General features: G+C 36.2%; 1 protein-coding gene across 1 annotated transcript; it reads left to right on the forward strand.

Moving 5' to 3' along the window:
* The first annotated feature begins 999 nt into the window (after nucleotides 1-999).
* On the forward strand, nucleotides 1,000-18,947 carry LOC131168695 (uncharacterized). Its single transcript, XM_058128323.1, has 5 exons — nucleotides 1,000-1,267; nucleotides 5,519-5,703; nucleotides 5,783-5,855; nucleotides 17,711-17,876; nucleotides 18,335-18,947. Exons 2-5 carry the CDS (start codon nucleotides 5,538-5,540, stop codon nucleotides 18,440-18,442), a joined length of 513 nt encoding a protein of 170 aa, XP_057984306.1. The 5' UTR covers nucleotides 1,000-1,267; nucleotides 5,519-5,537; the 3' UTR covers nucleotides 18,443-18,947.
* Nucleotides 18,948-22,483: the final 3,536 nt, after the last annotated feature.

Here is a 22,483-nt window from a genome sequence, read left to right on the forward strand (position 1 = left end):
AATACGGTGCAAAAGGTTGATTGGCATCTACTCTCAAGATATAATAGCCCTTTCTATTGGTATGCAGTCATTAATTGGGAGATAATGACAATATGATTTAGTTAGTCCAAACAAATATAAATAATCATAGAACAGAAACAACAATCAAATTACAATAGAAAATGGTAGCATTCACATCCTATAATATATCTAGCATCAATACTTACACACACAAAATTCTTATAAGACAGTGATAAAAAGTCATGGAACAGTTACAAAAACAGTTATAACCAATTTAAAAACATGATCATGTATGTATGGGTTTTCAAAGTTTCAATAGCATTTCTTATTAATGTTGGACATTCTAAAAAAGAAATTTTAAAATAATTGTATATATTTCAAGATTAACCTTGAGGCTAACCTCTTCAACTTGCTCCCCAAGTCCCCACAATAAAAGCTTTCAACTTAAAAGCTTGAAATTGTGACACTAACCTCTACACAGTAGTTAGAGTTACTGTAATTCCGTTGACAACCAAACCCTTAAAGAGGATCAACTTAAAAGTTAGGATCATATGCTTGTTATTTTTCTCACAAAGTCCTACCTTGTGAATAGTTGCATTTTTTTTTTCTCAATTATTATCATGAAAAGTAATAATGATAAAAATTGTAATATTACATTTGACTTGAAAAAAATATATATTGCTAGAAATAAAACAAAATATATTTTGTAAATGCGATAGAGATTATATAAAATATAATATTTTTAAAAATCATCAAATTTTCATTACTTAGTATTTGTAAGGATGAATTTTTTCATGACTTGAATTTGAGTTTGCGCGTGTTTAAAAGAGTCCTAACCAATACAAATTCAAGTTCAAAGTTCTAATTTCATGCTCCCAAGTAGGGTAAGAATTTTCCTTTAATTTTGAAAATAAATATTGATTTTTTTATTTTATGTTATAGCTAATAAATTATTTTTAGACGAAAATACATTTTCTTTTAAGTTTATCAACCAAACGTAACCTAAAAAAATAAACGCACGCGCCTTCCCTCCCTCTCCCTTCACTTTCGACTTCCGACCCCGTCCGCTCTCATCGCCGTCGCGTCCCTCACCCTACATCGTCGACGCTTGCCAATCCCAACCGACGTCGCCACTTCCTCTCGCCCCTGTCACTCTTCCCTGTCAGCTGCAAAACGATTTCACGCGCGGGGGTAGCGGCCCAAGCTGATCAGAGTGGCAGCTACCTCTCTTCTTGATCATTCGGGCTGTCTTTGTCTCTCAGCCCTGGTAACCACAACCATCTTCTTCCTCTTCAATGCTGCAAGTTAATTAGTTTTTGAAGAAACTGATTTTGAATTATAATTGAAAGTTTTGATTAGAAAATGGAGCGTTAATCAGCTTTACGAAATTAGAATTAGAATGGTGCTACTATATGAATTCCGAACCGCATGTATATATTTCGAATTACTACTGATATGTCATCCTCATCACCTTTTACTTGCTACTAATTGATTAGTGTATATGTTGGATGGTGATATATTATTTCTTAGTGTTTGGTCTATACTAATCACTTGCTGCTAACTTAGGGCCTGTACGTGCCACTCAGCTAAGCTTATTATATACTGTTCAAATTGCCTTTAATTTCCAATGTCTCTTTCTGCCTACGGGATGTTTGTTAAAATGCCTAAGTTCTCCATATATGGGATGTTTGTGAAAATGTTTCTGTAGTTATTAACCACTGAAGTTTATCATTGTTATGTTTCTTGAGTGCTGGCATAATTCCTCCTCCCTGTTTGTCATTGTTTTTTTCCCTTTAAAGATTTTTCAGTTTGATATTAATTGGGTGCAACCAAAGCAAGAATATTGCTTTGAGGTGACTTGTTTAAGTAAAATAAACTAGGTTTTGTTTAGGAATGTAGGCTAGGTGGACAAAGGAGTTCATAATGGCAGCCATGGTAGTGGCAACAAGTCAACAATGCACGAGACGTATGATGAATGGGTGATAGACGGAAATGTTGTGGATGCTAGAGGCCCTGGTGAATTGGAGTCTAGAGATAGAAGTTGGTGTTGAATGAAGTGAGTTTTGAATTTGAAATTTACAAGTTAACAATGTGATCAACAACATTATAAAGTCATCAATAAAAACTGTAGTATTACTGTGTACCAATTCTGTCCATATAGCATTTTAAATATATACTTTATTGCCAGCTTGTAAAAAAGTTGCAAGATTATTAAAGCATGAAAGCATAATAATTCCAATGGTCTGACACTCTGACTAAAATTTTCCTAAAAATGAAAATGACTAATAAACAAATAACTCCCATAAGGGTTTAAAATGCTTAGTATTCTAATTTTTACAGGTTGAGTATGATGAATCCAAAATCCAGAGATACAATTGAAATTTCACTAGCCTATAGATAATCGTACCTGTTTTTGTTTTACAGGTTGACCTTGGTGCACAGAGACTTAATTGTTTGTGAAGATGAAATTTTTTCATGTTATAAAAAATCTATATTTTAAATCTTTATGAACTGTTCTGCATTTTGATTGATTGTTTGGAGGCTGGTGTTTAATAAAATTGAAATTCAATATTGTAGTTTGTGTATAGAGGTTTGTCCTACAGTACATAAAATTGCGTTTTGATTTACAAGTTAAAGAATATCTGGGGTGTCCAAAAGAAAAATTTCAGGTAGGAAACAATGTGAAAATTCTATCTTTGTAGTCTTAATACCTAAGAAGGTGTTGTCAAGGAGGGACAGATTTAGACCTATAATTCTATGAGTTTAGTTACTAGTTTTTACAGGATTTTAAATGTTAAACCTCGTGTTGAAGAAAGCTACTGAAGGAGGGCTCCTTAAAAGTCTCAGATTGGAGAAAAACTGGTGGTTTATGGAAGTCTCACATCTTCTCTTTGCGGATGACACCATAATTTTTGTGAAGAAGACCCCCTCCAAATCCTAATGGTTTTACATTCAGGATAGTTGGGAGTTCATATAGGAGGATATTATGAGGTTTTTCACTTTAATTGTAATTGTGTGGTAGGAAACAATGTGAAAATTCTATCTTTGTAAACTTCATTCCTAAGAAGGTGCCGTCGAGGAGGCTGAGAGATTTTAGACTGGTGATTCTATGAGTTTGGGAGTCTGGGACAAGATTTGAAGTGTTAAACTTCAGGTTGAAGAAAGCTACCAAAGGAGGGCTCCTTGGTGACTTCGGTTTAGTTTGCTTTTACTAAAGTCATACAAATTTTATATATAATGTTGGTGGCTTAAGACATCAAGGTATCAACCTATCTGGTTCTCCATTAGAATTAAAGCTGCAAACAAGCCAGTCTGAGCTTTATCATGTTCAAGCTTGTTCATTAAATATTTAATTGAGCTTGAGCTGGAGCTCAAGACAAGCTAAAATCAAGCTTGAAGTGTGAGCTTGAAATACTTGTTCAAGCTTGTTATTGAAGTATAAATGGAGGTCAAGCCAAGCTGCACTAAGCTAACCCAATCTTTATTATGCTCATGCTAAATGGTTAAATTTTTAATAAACTTATAGAGGTTGAGTTGAGTTTAATTCAAGCTTTATTATGCTAATGCTAAATGGTAAATTTGATGTCATGTGACCTGGAGGTCATGGGTTCGAGGCATGTAAACAACCTTTTGAAAAAATGCAAGGTAAGACTACGTACTATGAACCCATTGTTGTTTGCCCCTTCCCAGACCCTACATGTGCAGGAGCTTTGTGCACTGGGCTGACCTTTTTTTTAATATACTTATTCAAGCGAGCTTGCTACCAAGCTTTGGTTATTTATTTTAATTTAAAATAAGCTTATTTGATATATTTATGTGATGAACATACGTACACATAAACAAGGAGTGGGGCTACCATGTTGTCATCCTTTTGTCTTACTGATGATAATCACTTTTTGAGGGTGCATGAGTTTACAATTCTTGTTTCTTAATTATTGGTACTCGAAGTAGATGGCTAGGTTAGGTTTGTCAAATTGAAAATTTAGAGATTGAAAAAAGAGTAAAAAATAAAGATCAAAGTGAGTTAGATTAAATGGGTTGTATATTGATATTTTTATTGTCACTCCTATTTGGCCCTTTAAATGTGTCCACCAGCAAGCTTTCAAAAGGCCTAAGCCTGTAAATGAGCCCAAACAATCCGATAAATGGACTATTCACAGACCCAAAAGAGCCAAGCTTCAACTTTGTTTAGGCTTTGCTCGTTTAATAAATGGCCCTCAAAATGAGGTTTTGGAATTGCTCTTTTATGCAAATGAATGAGCGAGCCCTTACAAGCTGAGCTACCAAGCTGCTCATGAATGGATTGGTTTGTTTGTAGCCTTAGAATGCAGAAATGCAGGAATTTTTTTTTTAAAATTTGGGAACCAGGTTTATGTAGTCAATAGTATGACGTTTTAATCTACAATTTCAATATGAGATTAGTTTAGATAAATTATGAAAGAAAATTTTGTTGGTGAACTCCTAAATCTGGACCCATAACCATTTGAAAGACATTTTTCACTATAGAAGAGTTTATGCATGAATTCTTAAATTGACCTTCTATATTTTGGGATTACAAAAATTCCAATTTATCAATGGTAGGTGGTAATGTGGTTATAGAAGTCAAACTTCTACCTAAAACGTGAAAAAGCCTTATTATTTCACCTGCTTTAGTAGGTTCTTAGTTATCATAATTGGGATATGCATCACTTTTGTCTCAATTGGAAGTAAAACATCTTTATTGAAATAAATGATGTCATAAAGCTAGCACTTCTCAGATTAAATGTTGGAGACATTACAAGACCCTGAACATGGCATACACTTGCATCTTGATCTTGATCAAGATCATGAGCCTAACTATAAAATAATTTATCCAAAATCCATAGAAAATTTTGAGTTCCCATTTCAAAAACTTTTCCTGTTGCCCAGATGAAGTCATCCACTTGAAATGTGGAGTAACTTTTCCCATTGCCATCTGTATTGAGAAAGTGATTATCAAATAACTTATTAGATAAGCAAATGTTCTGCATTAAACTTAAAATTTATAAAGCTCAGTGAATTCATCAAATAGTTAGAGGGACCCTGAAATCTAATAGATTGAGTACAAGCAACATTATCTCACTTCTAAATTTGAAGTGAAACTTATGAATAACAGAATCAATTGTCAAACATGCTTTTAGAATTACAATGTCTGTTCACTTATATTTCATGTTTTAGCATCAAATTTACTCATGGAGCACAAAATCGATTGTCCTGTTTCAATTGTTTTACAATTACAATATCTGTTCATCTGTATTTTAAATTTTAAATCAAATATAATTTGTATGTGAGACGATGTTGCTTTTACTAAACCTATAAGATTTCAAGGTCCCCGCCTATTTGATGAACTCAATGAATGAGTTCTATATTTTTGAAGAGAAACAAAAACATTTGCTTTTCTGTAGTTTTATTTGATAAATTACTTTACCATTAAGTAGGGCTGTGGGAAAAATTACTTTTCATTTCATGTGGATGACTTCATATTTCTATTGACGTGCAGTTGTTCTGGAAATTTTGAAATGGGATCTCAAAATTTTCTATGGAACTTGGCTAAGAAGTATTTCACTGTTGGGCTCGTGACCTTGACCATTTCAGATCGGTATGCAAGTATGGGCCATGTTCGGGGTCTTTCTATGTCACCCACATTTAATCCAAGAAGCACTAGTTTTATGGGATCATTTTATGGTAAAAATTTCGAGATAAAGCTCAAGCGGAGTACTTTGCATGTTGAATTTTATTGGTCTGACCATTGATTTGGCTGCAGATGACTATGTTCTGGTGGAGAAATTTTGCCTTGAAAATTATAAGTTTTCACATGGTGATGTGGTAGTTTTCTGGTAAATCTTATTACAATAATTATTTTGATACCTTTTCTTCTTTGATAACCGCCATCTCTTGGAATATAGAATTGAATAGTTCAAATGATTTTGTGATAGATGTTTCATACTTTATGTAGAAATCCGGTGGCCTGTTGTAAATGTAATGCCATATTCATACTTACCTATCCCAAAGAAAAAAAAAAGTACTCAGCAAGGACAATCAAAAGTTAAGCCACCATTTTATTCATATAACTTGCTGCAACTTCTGTTGATAACCACAGAAGAATGAGAATTCTCTGTCAGTAACTAACAGTTAACTCTGATTTTGTTCACCATCTAGGTTATAACCTCTATGGAAGTTGTTAATCTAATCTTAATAGAAATGCAATGTTGTATTGTATGGACCAGAATCTTATGGCTTGCTTTAAGCTAATCCTAGTAATTCACATTTGATGGGATTAGAGCCACTCATTCTTGGATTGAGTCATCGAGCTATTAAAATTGTATGAATGTAAAATTTTGGTTTTGGTGCGTCACATCTTGTGTGGAAAGAGATTGTGTTTTAATCTTGCTATTACTTTCAAGCTTGTAATATTCGTGGAAGGATAAATGTTCAAACTTCGCTACTCCTAGGTTCAATAGCCATGACTGAAGGTGAATGTGAGGGCACATAAACCTTCAGGTGAACTTCAGTGTGAAGTGAAGTAAAAAATCCTAGAACTGAAAATCTAACACAAATGACCCAAAATGCACATGCCTTTCTTGATGAGGTGCATGCCTTTTGCAAAAGGCGTACACCTTTTCAAGCGAGGTGTACTTTTAGGCAATTAAAAAATAAAATTTTTTATTTTTATAAGATACATAATAGACTGTTCAGAAAAGGACACAGAATCTTCCATACCCTTTTACTTCTCCCTTCCCTCAGACTCTAAATTTACCCCAATCACATTTATGGTCTCTCTCTTACTGTCGTGAGACTAATCATCTTTCTCTCAGTCTGACTAACATTTTTCTTTGATCAACAAAAAGAAAATGTATTACGAACCCGTGGTACAAAACATCAACCACCCTGTTTAGCGTCACAAACATCAAGGATTACAAAATGATCATTAACAATTTTCCCACTAAGCCAGCTTGAGATAGCAGTAATCCATTGGGGTTTGCAGGTCTGAAGCATAGTAGACGAATCTTTGAAAGCTCTCTTTTTTCTTTCCTTCCAAGCCCACCAAAAGATGGCAAGACATATGAGGTTCAAAGCCTTTCGCTTCTCCTTCATGGCTTTGATGCTTTTCCAAGCCCAAATCTCCCCTCCAACTGAATTTGCCATAACCCACTGCTGCCCAGTCGAGGAAAGAGGCAAATTCCACATGTTCCTTGTCCAGGGCAGTGGAGAAGAATGTGGTTTACTGATTCTGCATCAGCCATACAGAGAAAACACCAATTTGTGACTGTAAGCCCTCTTTTCTGCAGATTGTTGAGGGTTAAAATATTTCCATGTACAGACTCCCAAGAAAAAAAAGGCAACCTTTGAAGGGCTGCTGTCCTCCAAATGTGAATCCAAGGAGAGTTATTGCAATATGTTCCCAACGGTGAGAGCTTCTTATAAAATATTTAGTAGAGAAAATGACTTTTTTGTGCAAAGCCCATTTTGGCTCATTGGGGATGTTTTGGTGATGGGAATTGTATAGAAATCTGTAGAATTGAGAGTGTGTGAAGTTCCCAATCTGCCAATGTTCCTTGTAAAAGACATGTCCCAAAAAATCCCCTGGCCAGTGATTTGGAGGTGATGACTGACAAGTGCATTTTTATCACAAGCAAGCTGTATATGGAAGGAAATGCAGCCCTAAGATTACAGGTCTCGCACCACAAATCATGCCAAAAGTAAACATTGGCTCCATTCCCTACTTGAAATGTCACAAATTGGAAATGATCATCCAATCCTTTCTTGGAGAATTTCCATACACTCACTACATAGGGGCTTATTCTATTATGTGTTGTCCAATCATTGTGCTCTAGCCCATATTTAGAAACAATAATGTTCCACCAAAGGTGGTCTTTCTCATTGATGAACCCCCATAATCACTTCCGGGGGAGGGTTTTATTGAAAGTGAGAAGGGATTTCAACCCTAGACCTCCTAAACAAATGGGTTGTTTGACCAATCCCTATCTAACAAGATGGTATTTAAACTTCTCCCTGAAGCTTCCCCAAATAAATCTTCTTTGAATTCCCTCCAATCTCCTAGTGACTAAGGCTAGTAAGAGAAGGAGAAACATGAAGTAAATGTGAAGATTTGTCAAAGTGCTCTTGATAAGAGTGAGTCTGCCTCCTTTTGATAAAAAAATTATTTTCCATCCTGCCAATCTCCTTTCGAACTTTTAAAGAATAGGGCCCTTGGCTCCTTTATCTTTGAATTTGGCTCCAAGTGAGAGACCGAGGTAATGAACGGGAAAGGTTCCCATCTTGCAATCAAATAGACCAGTAAGGAAAGTTCTCCCTTGTGTTCTCCCTAATAGGAATAAGCTAGCTTCTGCCAAGGTTCACTTTTAGGCCTGATATGGCCTCAAACTCTATCAAAATGCATCGAAGGTTGAGAATATGGAGGGGATCATCTTCACAGAAAATAATATAATCATCTGCGAAAAGAAGATGAGAAACTTCTATAAGTCTTCCATTTCTACCCACTTTTGAGACCTCTAAAGATCTCTCCTTCAATAGCTTTCATCAACATGATGCTAAGCACCTCCATCACCAAAATAAACAAAAAAAGGGACAAGGGATCTCCTCGTCTCAAGCCTCTCAAGTAGTGAAAGAAATCAAAAGGGCATCTATTAATGAGCATTGAGAAGCTTGGGTTTTTGATGCATTGAGCAATCCAACTACACCAAGCTTACTAAAGCCCATTTTCCTAAGGAGATAAAAAAGGAAGTTCTAGTTGACAAGATTGAATGCTTTCTCCATATCCAGTTTGCACATTATTCCCCCTTTTCCCTCCTTCATATAGGCATTCACCCCTTCATTAACAATAAGGGTAGCATCTATGATCTGTCTTCTAGCCACAAAAGTATGTTGATACTAGCCAGTGACTTCCAGTATTGTGTTTTTGAACCTTTCAGCATGTACTTTGGCAATGATTTTATAAATGCTTCCCACCAATCTAATGGGGCCAAAATCTTTGATGCTAACAACTCCAACTTTCTTTGGAACAATAGTTACAAAAGTGGTATTTATGCAAATGACGAATTTGCCTGATATCTAGAACTCCTCAAACATGTTTAATGAGTCATATTTAAGGAGGCTCCAGTTAGCCTAAAAAAGCCAAGGGGAAACTATCTAGCCTAGGCACTTTAGCCATTGCAATTTTTAATAGCTTGGAGCACTTCTTTTTCTTCAAAAGGTCTCTCAAGCCTCTACGATGGAAGAACTAAGGGATCTAAAATTGATGTCATCCACTATAGGTTTTAGAGACTCGGGTTCAGTGTAGAAGTCTTTATAATTATCACAAATACCTTTTCTAAAACTCCTTCCCCTAGTTAAGGGGACTTCCCCAATTTCAATGCTGGATAGGGTGTTACTTCTATAGTGACATTTGTTGTTTGATGAAAAAATTTTGTATTACGGTCCCCCGCTTTGAGCCATAGAGCTTTGGATTTCTGCCTCCAAGATATCTCTTCAAGATTAATAACCTCATACAATTCCTTCTTAAGCAGAGCTATTTTGGCTCTCTAATCATCATTAAGACCCTAGATTACCTTTTGCTCATCAATCTCTTTGATGCCATTAAAAATAATGTTGTATTTGTGTGTGGCTCTTATTCTTATTGGGGTTCATAAACAAAGCAAGAAAAGGATATGGATAAAGACTTTGTGCTATGCAGCAGTGACTCGTCGACTAGCAGGTACTGAGAGCCAGAAAATTGCAAAAGTTCTGAGACTCGTTGACGAGTGGCTGTACTAGTCGACAAGTGGTCTTCTCTCTCTCGTCGACGAGTGCCCTGTGCTCATTGACGAGTGCTTTGGGGCTGCGAGGAAAAATTCAAATTTTGAATTGGAACGTTGGGAGGTTGGGCATTCGGAGGGAAACCTCTGAGTGGTTGTTATATATGTTCTTCGGGGCATATTTTGATAAGAGTGAGGGGGAGAGAAGGAGAGAAGATTATTGTATACCATTGTAGTGTGTATCTTTGATTTTCATAGTGAAACTCTTGTTGATTGTTCCCGTGGATGCAGGCTTTGCTGAACCACGTAATTTCTGGTGGTGTTGTTCTTATTATTGTTTTTTGTTATGTTGCTATGGTTGTGTAAATATTCTGTATTCACCATTTAGATTGTTGCAAGTGTATGTTTGATCCTTTACAACAATATTATTATTTTGCTGTGCATTAGTTGAGAGGTGTTAATTTCACAACAAATTGGTGCTCGTAGATACCTAGAGCTAGAAAATTGCAGAAGTTCTAAGACTCGTCGACGAGTGGCCGTATTAGTCGACAAGGTGGAGATTGTTGTATTTGTGTGTGACTCTTATACTTGTTGGGGTTCATAAACAAAGAAAGAAAAACATATGGATGAAAACTGTGTGCTGTGCAGCAGTGACTCGTAGACGAGTAGATACCGAGAGTCAGAAAATTGTAGAAGTTTCGAGACTCGTTGATGAGTGGCCGTACCAGTCGACGAGTGTTCTTCTCTCTCTCGATGACGAGTGCTCTAGGGTTGCGAGAAAAAATTCAAATTTTGAATTGGAACGTTGGGACGGTTGGGTATTCGGAGGGAAGCTTCCGAGGGATTGTTATATATGTTCTTCTGGGCATATTTTGATTAGAGTGAGGGTGAGAGAAGGAGAGAAGATCATTTTATACCATTGTAGTGTGTATCTTTGATTTTCATAGTGAAACTCTCATCGATTGCTCTCATGGATGTAGGCTTTGCTGAATCACATAATTTCTGGTGTCGTCGTTCTTATTATTGCTTTCTTTATGTTGCTATGGTTGTGTAAATATTCTGTATTCACCATTTAGATTGTTGCAAGTGTATGTTTGATCCTTTACAACAATATTATTATTCCGCTGTGCATTATTTGAGAGGCGTTAATTTCACAATAGATAACAATCTTCTTCACTTGGACATTCCTAAAGATGTTTGTGTTCCAAATATTAAGCTTTTCTTTTATTCCCTTCAATTTTGAGACAAGCACAAAACTAGCCTTCCCTGTGATTAGAATAGAAGACCACCAAGTTTTTACTAACTCCTTGAAACCATCATGTTTTAACCATATATTCTCAAAGTGAAAGGGGGTTGGCCCCTATTTAACTCCCCTTATGTCAAGGAAGACAGGGAAATGGTCTGAGATGGGCCTAGGAAGTATACTTTGAATCATGTAAGGAAAATAAAGTTCCAATTCAACTGAAATAGGAACTTATCGATCCTTGAAAATGAAGGTAACTCCTTGGAGTTGGACCAAGTGAGTTGCCATCAATGAGAGGGCGATCAGTCAAGCCATTCCCACTTCTAAAGTCAAGGAATTCTCTTATGCTACTAGTTTCAAGGCTACCCCAACTTCTTTCATGCGAATACACAATCATGTTGACATTGCCTCCAAAAATCCAAGGGGCGTCCCATCTACTCCTTTTCTCAAAGAGCTCATTTTAAAAAAGAGACCTAAAGGGGCCTTCATCCAGGCCATACTCCCTAAGAAAATCCACTAAAAGTTATCATTCGTGTTTTTGAACAAAGAGGCTGAGAAGGAGTTTATGGACTAGTCCAACAATGCCACAACGCTAGGCTTCCACAAGACTAGTATACCCCCTGAGCTACCTACTACTCCAAAAGATATCCAATCACAGGCATCTCGGCCTCAAAGTCCATTGATCAAGAGCTTCTCCATAGTCTCCACCTTGGTTTCTTGCAAGCACACTACATCACCCCTCCTATCCTTAAGAAAGGACTTGATTGCACTCATGTTCTAGGAAATGATTTTTCTTGACATGATTTAACACCAAAGCTCCAACTGTTGCATGGCTCTTCTATTTTTGACCATCCTCCTGTTTTTCCATAGTTCACTGTCCATACTGTGCGCTTCAATTCCCTATTGGTATCCAACTTTCTCATGCTTCCTGTAGGTTTTTGTGTGATTGCTTCCCATTTCCTCTATTCTCTTTGCTTCCCATTTCCTCTCTTCTCTTTCTTTCAATATCCTCAAACAACTGTAAGGATCTATCCTTAAATCGTTCGAAATACACGCCTATGGTTTTGCTTATCGATTTCAGCTTCTAGAGGACCCAAACAATTACCTGTTTCTAAGCACTATTTGAGTCTAAATCAAAGTTTCAAAATTGGGTCTATCAAACAAAACCTCAAAGTTGGGATTGGCACCCAAAGTGTCAAAGCTAGTACTAGGGGCTGGGACAAGGGCTAGTCGTCCAATGTCATTTGGAGAATTAGGAGGTTTTTGCTCCAAAACTGTCTCCTTCTAGATGCAACTACCTATGTGGGGAGGTCCTGTAGGAGGACAACCTTCCCGAAGTGAACTAGCTTTTTGACAACTTCAAAAGGACCATCATGCAGCTTAAAGGGAGAAAAAGATTTGGGATTGGACATTGAACAGTCAAGTGGGATCGCAAGGCCGAAAAATATCCCCTTATCTATAGCTCCAAGGTCCAAGTTAAGGCCCACACCGACATCCTCAAATGAGACAAAGGTTTTGGGACTGCCTTTATCAATCTTGGGGAAATCCGAAGAGTCACCTGCATCACTGCTCTTCAGTAAAAGACTCAAAGGCTTGCCACAATGAGGGCAAGGGCACACGGGAGCTGAACTGTTGAGAATTGCAATTGCTAAATCTCTCTCTCTTCTCTTGATGATATTGTCTACTAACTCCTCCATTACCATTCTTCTCGACTGCTTTTTACCTCTTCGACAAATACAAATCAGAGGTTTTCTTTCCCTTGCCTTTGTGCCTTTTTGAGAAACAGACAATAAGTTGATATTTTTTTAGATATATTATGCTAGTTAAAGATGAAAGTGAATACAATATAATACATTGAGTTAAAGCTGGTTGGTTAAAATGGAGAAATAATTTGGGTGTGTTGTGTGTTTTTTAGAAATTTTTAAAAAGGAAAGTGTATGGAATGGCTATGCCATTATGCCATATGGAGAAGAAGGTTGGCAACTAAGAAACAATATATCCAAAATTAAAGGTTGTAGGAAAATGTTATGATGGATGAGCGGTATAACTCTAGAAGATAAAGAAATGAACAGGTCCATGGTAAGGCAGGTGTAGCACCTATATAAAATAAGGGAAGGGCAGTTAACATGGTTTGGACACTTGCAACATAGACCAAATAATGCAGCAGTGACATGAGTGAACTAGTTGTTCTTAGTGTCAGAAGGATAGAGTGGTAGACTTAAAAATAACTTGGATCAAGATGGTAAGAATTTAGCATCATTCCAACTTTTTAGAGTTATTGACTTAGATTGATTGGAATGGTAGAAAATGATTCATGACCACACCTAGTGGCATTTAAGGTTTGGTTGTTATTGTTGTTGTTGTTGTTGTGTATGTGTATATACATTATATATATTTTGTAGCACTACAATTGATTGTGACCAAAGATCATATTTGATAATTTAGGCTAATAAGGGAGGAGAAAGGATTTATTAATGTATAATGTTTATTTATATATTTTTTAACAGAAGTAAATTTCCAAAGGCCTAACCTTGCTCATTAGGGATATAGGGCTAAAATACCTCGTCTTATACCTTTGCCTTTCAAGATACAAAGAAACACTACCCTAACCCCACTCATCTCCTAAATGCCAACTGCAATCTAGAAGGCACATGCATAATCAAGAAGCTCATCACAATCACCATTGCTAACAATTTATGAGTTAGAACATAAGTATAAAAACAATGAAGTGAGAATGAATTACAGGCAAAAAGAACACTCAAGTAGAGCATCATACAGTGTATTAATAACACAGAATGAGAACTATGTGCCTTGAAACTCAAAAATTTTCAATTGAGATGCCACGCTAATTGCAATGAGTGTGGGGTGCACATCCATCTATATACATATTATATGTTAGAGTATGAATGTATTAAGGGTGTAAAACATTGAGTTTGACAAAAATATCTTTCCTTTTCAGGCTGTTTGTACAGAAATGCCTTTTATGGGACTACCATACGCAAGTACCTTAAGTACATTATTATATGTGATGAAAATATCCTTATCTTTGTTTCTACTAAAACATCCTTGAATGCCATTCTGAGTAAAATATTATATTTGAAAAAAAAAAATACTTATTTCTGAAATTGTTATATTGAAATACTTATAGGTATACCATATCTAATGATCCTATTATGATTGTATACAAATATTTTATGGTAAAATGAATTTTTATTTTGTGCGAAAAATTTTTATTGCCAAAAATTCTGTACTTCAAAATCATCAATCCAGACTAATAAATTGATTTTTTTTAAAATTTTACTCATACATTTTTCATAAGATGAGGGGAAAAAATATATAGAAACATCTATCTAAAAGATTGAATGCTTTTGTCTGAAAAATGCCAATACCAAAGGATTAAATATTGCTCCTAGGAGGAATTAAATGCAAAAAGGTGAAGTATCAAATTCATTAATGTTGCTACAAATTGATTATTGTCTTATGATGGTTCATATTTCCCTCTCCCACTCTCCTTCTTCTCTCTCAAAGATCTTCCTTTATCTCTCACTTGCTATATTTCATCCTCTCTTAGCCATGGTTGCAGTATCTAGTTGCCATTGTGAAAAGGAATCACTTGCAATCTGTCCAAATCAAAGGGAAACTTTTGATTCGAAAGTAGAATTGGGCTTGGAGTTGCCTAGTGAGTATCTAGTTGCCATTGTGAAAAGGAATCACTTGCAATCTGTCCAAATCAAAGGGAAACCTTTGATTCGAAAGTAGAATTGGGCCTGGAGTTGCCTAGTGAGGATTTCTAGGTCATCGGTTTGTTTTTTCTTTGGTTAGGGCATTTGTTGAATGTTTGCGGTGTTTCAAGTATTTCATGACAGTTAGATCAACAAGAAGGGGCAAGTTTCTTGAAGTGGGTTTGTATTTGAATTGTAAGGGCGATTCCATTTCCACTAGTGGTTGGAAAATATTTGTGGAAGTGTTACTGTATCATGTTCAGTTTGAAGGATTTAAATGTATCCCAGTACAAGAGTCTTAGAAATTTTGAGGTGAATTTAGTTAATCATTGACTTAAGCGTGTTGATTGTTTGGTTAGATCAACAAGAAGGGGCAAGTTTCTTGAAGTGGGTTTGCATTTGAATTGTAAGGGCGATTCCATTTCCACTAGTGGTTGGAAAATATTTGTGGAAGTGTTACTGTATCATGTTCAGTTTGAAGGATTTAAATGTATCCCAGTACAAGAGTCTTAGAAATTTTGAGGTGAATTTAGTTAATCATTGACTTAAGCGTGTTGATTGTTTGGTTGGTGGTACAAGCAGGGGTTGGCTGGGTTTTGCAGATGAATGAAAATGTGGATAAAAAATGAAGCGCATGGTTAAATTGCAGGGCTGCAACTGGGTTGGAATTGGCCTGGCATTATTCAGATCTTAGTGGACTAACTTGATAAAAGTAATGAGAAGGTCCAGTTACAAATTAAGTATCAAATATTAGTTTTGGGCTCTTTTTTGGTAGAAACATACCTTTATTAAAAAATCAAAAGGAGAAACAAAATATTAAAAGGGTACAATCATATTTATGGTGGATGAGATGCAAGCCATGTGTTAAAATCCTGTTTTTCTGTGAAAATGGCCTATTGCTGAGATCCAGAAATATTGTGTGCATCCAAGATAAACATGTGATATGAGACAAAATAAAATCACTATGAAATGGATAGCCAAGCCTGAAAACATGGTGGTCCAAAATAAGATTGCAGGAAGATTTTTTTTTTTTGGATGGAAGAGCGGGAAGCTTTATCTAGCTGTGACTATAAGACCACATAGGGATTTTCTTCTCTAGCAATTATTGAAAATGCTGATGAGGTGGAGGGCCCTATGTATTAACAAGAAGAAGTGTCATGGTGATGAGGGGTTGAGATGCAGCTCCGTATGCTGTGGGAAAGATGGCATACTCACGGGGTCTTGGTGCTAATTTTACAGACATATTAATCCAATTGGGAGGTTTCCTCCCCAGTGATGGCAGAGGCAGAAAAGAAAGTGGATAATTGGAAACATTCTTTTAGCACAAGGCTTTCAAGTGCAAGTGTAGTTTTTAACCAAATGGGTGAAATGCTAAGGGGGCTATTTATTATTTGCGCAGAAGTCCCTGGAAGTTCATTTCTTAGTTTTCTCATTTGTTTTGTCCCCTTATTGTGTTTGAAATTAGGGATGGGTCTTCTATTTACTTTTGGTAATGTTTGGAATGGAATTTCCCCTTTGGTTGCATATCTACCTTGGCTTTGTAGAGTTTCTTATCTTCATAATGCACCTATTCATCTTTCTATCTGGAGTTCTTAACAAAAGGGGAATTGATGAGCTTATGCATTTGGTGGAGGTCTTTGCTTCTTTTGTTCCTCATTCTAGTTTTGATATCAAGTTATTCCTCTTGTATATCTTTCTTGGTGTGTTTGTTGGAGGATTCCCTTTCTCCTTTGTTTCCTTTGGAGAAGGTTATTAGGAAAGCAAAAGTTCCTAAGTTAACTTCTCCACCTAGTTTCTAGTTTTTAACAAAATTAATACCAATGGCTTTTCACAAATGAAGAGGCGTGCACAGTACAAAGTCCAAATATTTATGTTTTGGGCAAGTCTCAGAAGGAAACTGGTGCACATATTTTTCTACACTATCAGTGTGCAAGACCATTTTTTGATGTTTTTGATAAGTTACAGGTTTCTCTAGCTATGATGGGAGAACTTTTCATGTTCAGTTTAAGAGGGTTTGGTTGCAATAAGGGCATGGTTTTGTGGTATTGTGTTTGTTCTGCTATTTATTGGATTTTTTGTGTGGAGAGGAATAATATGGTCTTTCTGGATTGGTTTCCTCCTTCCACTTTGGTACAAAAATTTCTTTTTGAGCTTCTCCTTGCCCTTTTCTTCAGGTGTTTTTAAGAGTATTTCTTTGATTGGTTTGTATATCATGTTATGAACGAGCAAGGAGGCCAAACTATATTTGATAACAGGATGTTTTTTGGTTATGGCATGTAGAGTTGGAGAAAAACCATGTATTGATCGTAGTCACTAGTTTTTGAATAAATTACAACATGAACAAGTGCAATGAACTAAATCCTTTTTGATGTTAGAAAACTGGAAGTTCTATCTTTAACTTGATTACGTTTTAGTGTGAAAAGTGGACAATGTTCTTGGAAAGATGCATATAAGTCTTCTCTTTTATTTGAAGCTTAAATGGAAGAGTTTTCCCGATGTTGAAGGGTGGGGTAAAAAGTAATGAGTCAAGAATTGAATCAATTAATAAATTGTCTCCAGTAGTTGTTCATTATTAGATGGTTGATTGGATCTATCTGAGTTGATGGTATGCATAGAGTAAGAGTGAACTTTGATTTTGTAAACTATGTTTTGTTTTGTTTTGTGTGCGTGCTTGTATGTGTGTGTGTTGAGTCTTGTTTGTGCACGCACTTTTGTCTTAAGATTTTGTTTGTCTGGATGGCTGTAAACCGACTTGCATTCTCGTGATTGGGTGACATGAATGCTAGAAGCTAGCTAGCGTTAGGAAAATATGTGGACTACATGCATGCGCTCATGCGGTGTGTGTTGCTAGCCCACTTGTTATAGAAATTTGTAGCTAGAGATACAAATTATTTGACAATGTTAATGAAGTTTATTGATAGCAATTTTACAAATACTGAAATCCGATTAACTTAAGTCACATTCTTTTGCAGCTCCCCCACTAATTACAAGGAGAAACACATAAAAAGAATAATTGCCCTGCCTGGTGACTGGATCAAAATCCCTAATTCATATGATGCACTGAAGATTCCAGAGGGGCACTGTTGGGTAGAGGGAGACAATTCAGCTTCTAGCATGGATTCAAGATTTTTTGGTCCAGTATGTTACCATTACCTTATATGTATCTGTTGCTTGAACAATAGCATAAATGGGTTTTTAATGATAATAGTTCCCATCTGTTTTAATCTATATTTTCAACAATCTTTCATTTAAGAGTCCTGCAGTCCAGCGTCAGTCCTTTTCTTAAGAATGAGGGATATTCCCTTTCCGTTAAAACAACCAGTTAAAGCTTTCCATGTGTCATTCAAGGCCCATTCGTGGAATGCTTGTGAGTGTAGTATATGAATGGCTCCGACTCAAAAAGGGATTGGTCCATTTCCTGAATGAACAGGATTTAAGTTAAGAGTTTTTTATTTAGATAGAAATCAGCCTGCAGCTGGCAATGCAATTTGTTGCATTACATTTAATCTGTAATCTCTGTGGTAGATAAAAGGTTTTTGATCTATTTCACTAATTAATCAACAATATATCTAACATAAACATGCTGTCATTGGCAGATTCCTTTGGGTTTAATTCGTGGAAGGGTCACTCATATTCTGTGGCCTCCTGGGAGAGTAGGTGTCGTTGAGAGAAGAATATCTCAAGACAGGCTCTCTTCCTACTGATTTACAGACTGCAGGTTCTTCTTTCAGAGAACAAATAATTTTTTGGTTCATTTCTTTGTGGGCATTAGCCAAGCCAGCATTGTTTTCTTGAATGGGTGGTCCTGAGTCATGAAATGTTTTCACCATCCAAGAGCTGCTGTATTTGACAGAAACAGGGTTGTTCTTCCAACTGTTCTACTGCAATGAGGGTTCCTCTTGGCAGGGCTTTTGATTTATTATAGGGCATTTGCCCCACGGCAACACTTTTTGGTTGGATCAGTGATTTGAGGCTGAAATGTTTTTTCAACTATTCTGGAGATGATGCTAATTGTAGCAAACACCAGAGTATGCAGTAATTAATGTATTGACCACAGACAAATTTGGAGTGGATGTGACAAAAAAATTGACTATTTGTCATTGTTTGATGACATTTCAACAGTTTTTGTTCTAATATTTGTGAGGATGGTCAAATGATGTAAGAACTTGATGTTGAATGGACCTATTTGTGATTCATTGCTTGATGACATTTCTACAGTCATAATTGGATGAGGTTTTTCTTTTGTTTTCTCCTAATTTCATGAGCCTAAAGCATTTGGGCAACTTCATAGGAATGCATGTTAAATAGCATGGAAAGCAAGCATAATGCACCACTAGAGAACTGAATCGGGACGTCATGATGGAGAGGAGTGACGAGAAAATATTTGGGATTTTTATATTTTGGGTGGCATTTCTAGGGAACAGTTCAATCCCTGAAGCAAACACAGAAAGCCCTTGACTTGTTTTATGAAGCATGGTGTTTCATTTTCTTTTTCTTTGGCTAGGCAAAATGCTCCAAAAAATGGTTGAGTAGGCATTTTCCCTCCATATGCTATTGGCAATTTAAGTATTTTTTGGCCAAAATGTGATAAGTCAATACCTACCATTGCTCTTCCAGTCAAGCTGTCAATCACTTCTCTGTTCAAGCCTCCATTATGTAATGACCTCGACCCGCCATGTGGGTCCGTAGTCCTACTTTAATGACGTTAGTGTATCTGATACTTATTCATCAAATATAAAATACACATATGCAGCGAAAATAAAATATAAAATTCTCAAATTACATTACCGGTGTTTTAATTATCTTTATACACAAATATATCCATTTTCACATAATTACATCTCACAAAACTAAACAAAAATAAAATCTCCATCTACACATTACCTACATAAAATTCACACCACTAGCTCGACTCCTTTAGCCTGCTAGACTCGATCTATAGGATTCCCTGAAAAGACAGTTTGTAAAGTAGGGGTAAGACATAACTCAGTAAGGGAAAGACTAAGTTAATGTCAGTGTGTGACTAACATGCATTTAGTGTACAAAAAATAACTAGTTTATTAAGCAGATAAACACATTTATGAAAACATTCTTATTTTACACTCACACACACAATTAACCAATGATAGGGAAGATTACCTGCCCATACAAGTAGCTTCGCTCTGCTCTAGTACCATTACTGCTATTAGGGCACTCATCTTTCTCAATAAGTCCTCGAAGTTATCTTATTAATTAACCATATTCACATAAATTAACATATATATAAGACACTCCTTGTGACAAACACGCCATTTACATCCCCATGACACGAGTTGTGTGGCCTGAAAGTTAGACTAATGTCCTGGGGGATTCACCTAGACAGTAGTCATCTATACTCTCTGCTAACATACTTCGCGAGTACACGCAACTCCAACTGCTGGTCCGATTGCCCTCACCCAGGGGTGCATTCTCCTCACGTAGGCAAATCAGACAAGCCCATCCTACACCTCTCAGCACAGGTATGGGCGCACACGGCTACATAACAAATCTCTAGCAATGGTACCGTGCTCACACTACACTGGTCCCCAGGGTTCTTATCATGCAATTTAAATAATAGAAAATATCATTTAAAACATAATTTTACATATATTTCTTGTTATTCGAAAAACCCGGCCCTCGGCTAAAAATACAATTCAGCATATAGCCATCAAATAAAACTCGATTCTCAGCCGTCAAATAATAATCATGGCCCTTGGCCAACCAAACAATATCTGGCCACTGGTCGTTAGTTCAAACCCCTGCATTTCATAAATAGTTCTAGTATTTTTACAAGCATTTTCAGTATTTTTCACAATAATTCTAGTATTTCAAAATTCCAAATTTAGATATACAATAATCCATACAAATTAAATCATCTGCCACACAATTTTCCACATTCTGACATATCCATTTAAATAAACAAGCTTTCCACCATTCATTTTATTCAAAAATATCATACCGTATATCCTACATTAGTAAAACCTATTTCGAACGGTTGGTTTCCAAAATAGAATTTAAATTCTCAAATGAATAAATAAATAAATAAATATATTAATTTAATCAGTTAAAATTAAATAAAATTCCTAACTTAACTTAATCCCCTTACTTGATTCCTGAAAAAGCTCGCTAATACCCCGACTTACGCCCCAGGCGTTAAAAAAAATCCGGAGCCTTGAAATTCAAAATTCACTATATTATTCGTCACAATCCCTAGAACAACTTTTTCTAAAATTTCTTTAAGTTCTAAATACCCTAAATAGCCTAATAAAAGTCTAAATTATTAAACTTACCCCCAATTAGGATTGGTAACTCGGAGCTCCAATTCAAAAACTTGCTCCGGCTAGATTGTAGAGAATCTCCCCATGAGTCTCCTGACAATTTTCGTTCGTTGATGGGGCTTATAATTTAAGAGAAATTGAGGTAAGTTTGAGATTTGGCCTTACCATAGGAGATATGCCTACGCTGCTCCCGCGACAGATCCGCTCCAATAGAAATGTTGGTGGCGGGGAGCAGAGTCCAACGGTATTTTTAGATTTTTGATCGACCGGATAACGGAGACGAGATGGAGGAAAGTGGGAGAGAGGGGACGAGGTGATGAAGGACGCTGCTCTGTGCGTAGGATGAATGGAAAAAAAAACTGAGGCTTCGTGGAGGCTTCTTGAAGGATCTTTGATCCTTCAAAATAAGTTAACCTATATTATATAATATATTTTATTATAATATTAGATTATTATTATATTATATTATATTATTAATTATAATAATTAATTAATTAATTTTTTAATTTTTTAAAGTTTAAAATTTTTATTTTAATTAATTTTTTTAATAATAATTTTTTAAATTTTTTTTAGGATCACTACATTCTCCACTCCTTACAAAAATTTCGTCTTCGAAATTTGTTAACTACTACCAATTATCTCTTTAATTTACGATCCCTGTCTATAGAAGAGTCGGTAGCCACCCACATAGTGGCCTCGTTCCACATTTATTAACTATCCTCACTTATGGCAGAGGAATACCGTGGTTACAATATTGCCTTTGGGAAATTACAATAATCATAACAAAGTTTCCCAAAAACTATCCATAATTAAAACTATACACAACTAACTACACCACCTACATTAATCCATCCATATACAACAATACCCTTACCCGTCTGACACTAGCCCTCGCTGAAAAGCTGTGGGTACCTTTGGTGTATTTCCATTTCTAAATCCCAAGAAGCCTTCTCAACTACATGATTTCGCCACAACACCTTCACTAACGGTATATCCTTAGTACGTAGTTCCTGTATTTTTTGATCCAAAATCTGAATTGGTACCTCCTCGTATGACTTAGTATCCCCGATCTCCAACAATTCATAACTGATCACATGTGAGGGGTCTGGAACGTACCTCCTCAATATGGACACGTGAAACACGTCGTGTATCCTGGACAGCGTTGGGGATAGTGCTATCCTATACACTGCAGAACCAATCCTCTCCAGAATCTCGAATGGTCTAATGTATCTAGGGCTCAGCTTGCCCTTCTTTCCATACCTTATCACTCCCTTCATTGGAGCAATCATTAAGAATATCATATCCCCTATTTCAAATTCTAGCTCCCTTCGGCGAGTATCCGCATAACTCTTCTGCCGACTCTGGGCTGCTTTAATCTTTTCTCTAATAAGTTCAACCTTTGTAGAGGCCTGATGAACAAGTTCTAGTCCCAAAATCTGCCGCTTGCCT

Source organism: Malania oleifera, chromosome 11 (assembly GCF_029873635.1).
Source record: "Malania oleifera isolate guangnan ecotype guangnan chromosome 11, ASM2987363v1, whole genome shotgun sequence".
NCBI lineage: Eukaryota > Viridiplantae > Streptophyta > Magnoliopsida > Santalales > Ximeniaceae > Malania > Malania oleifera.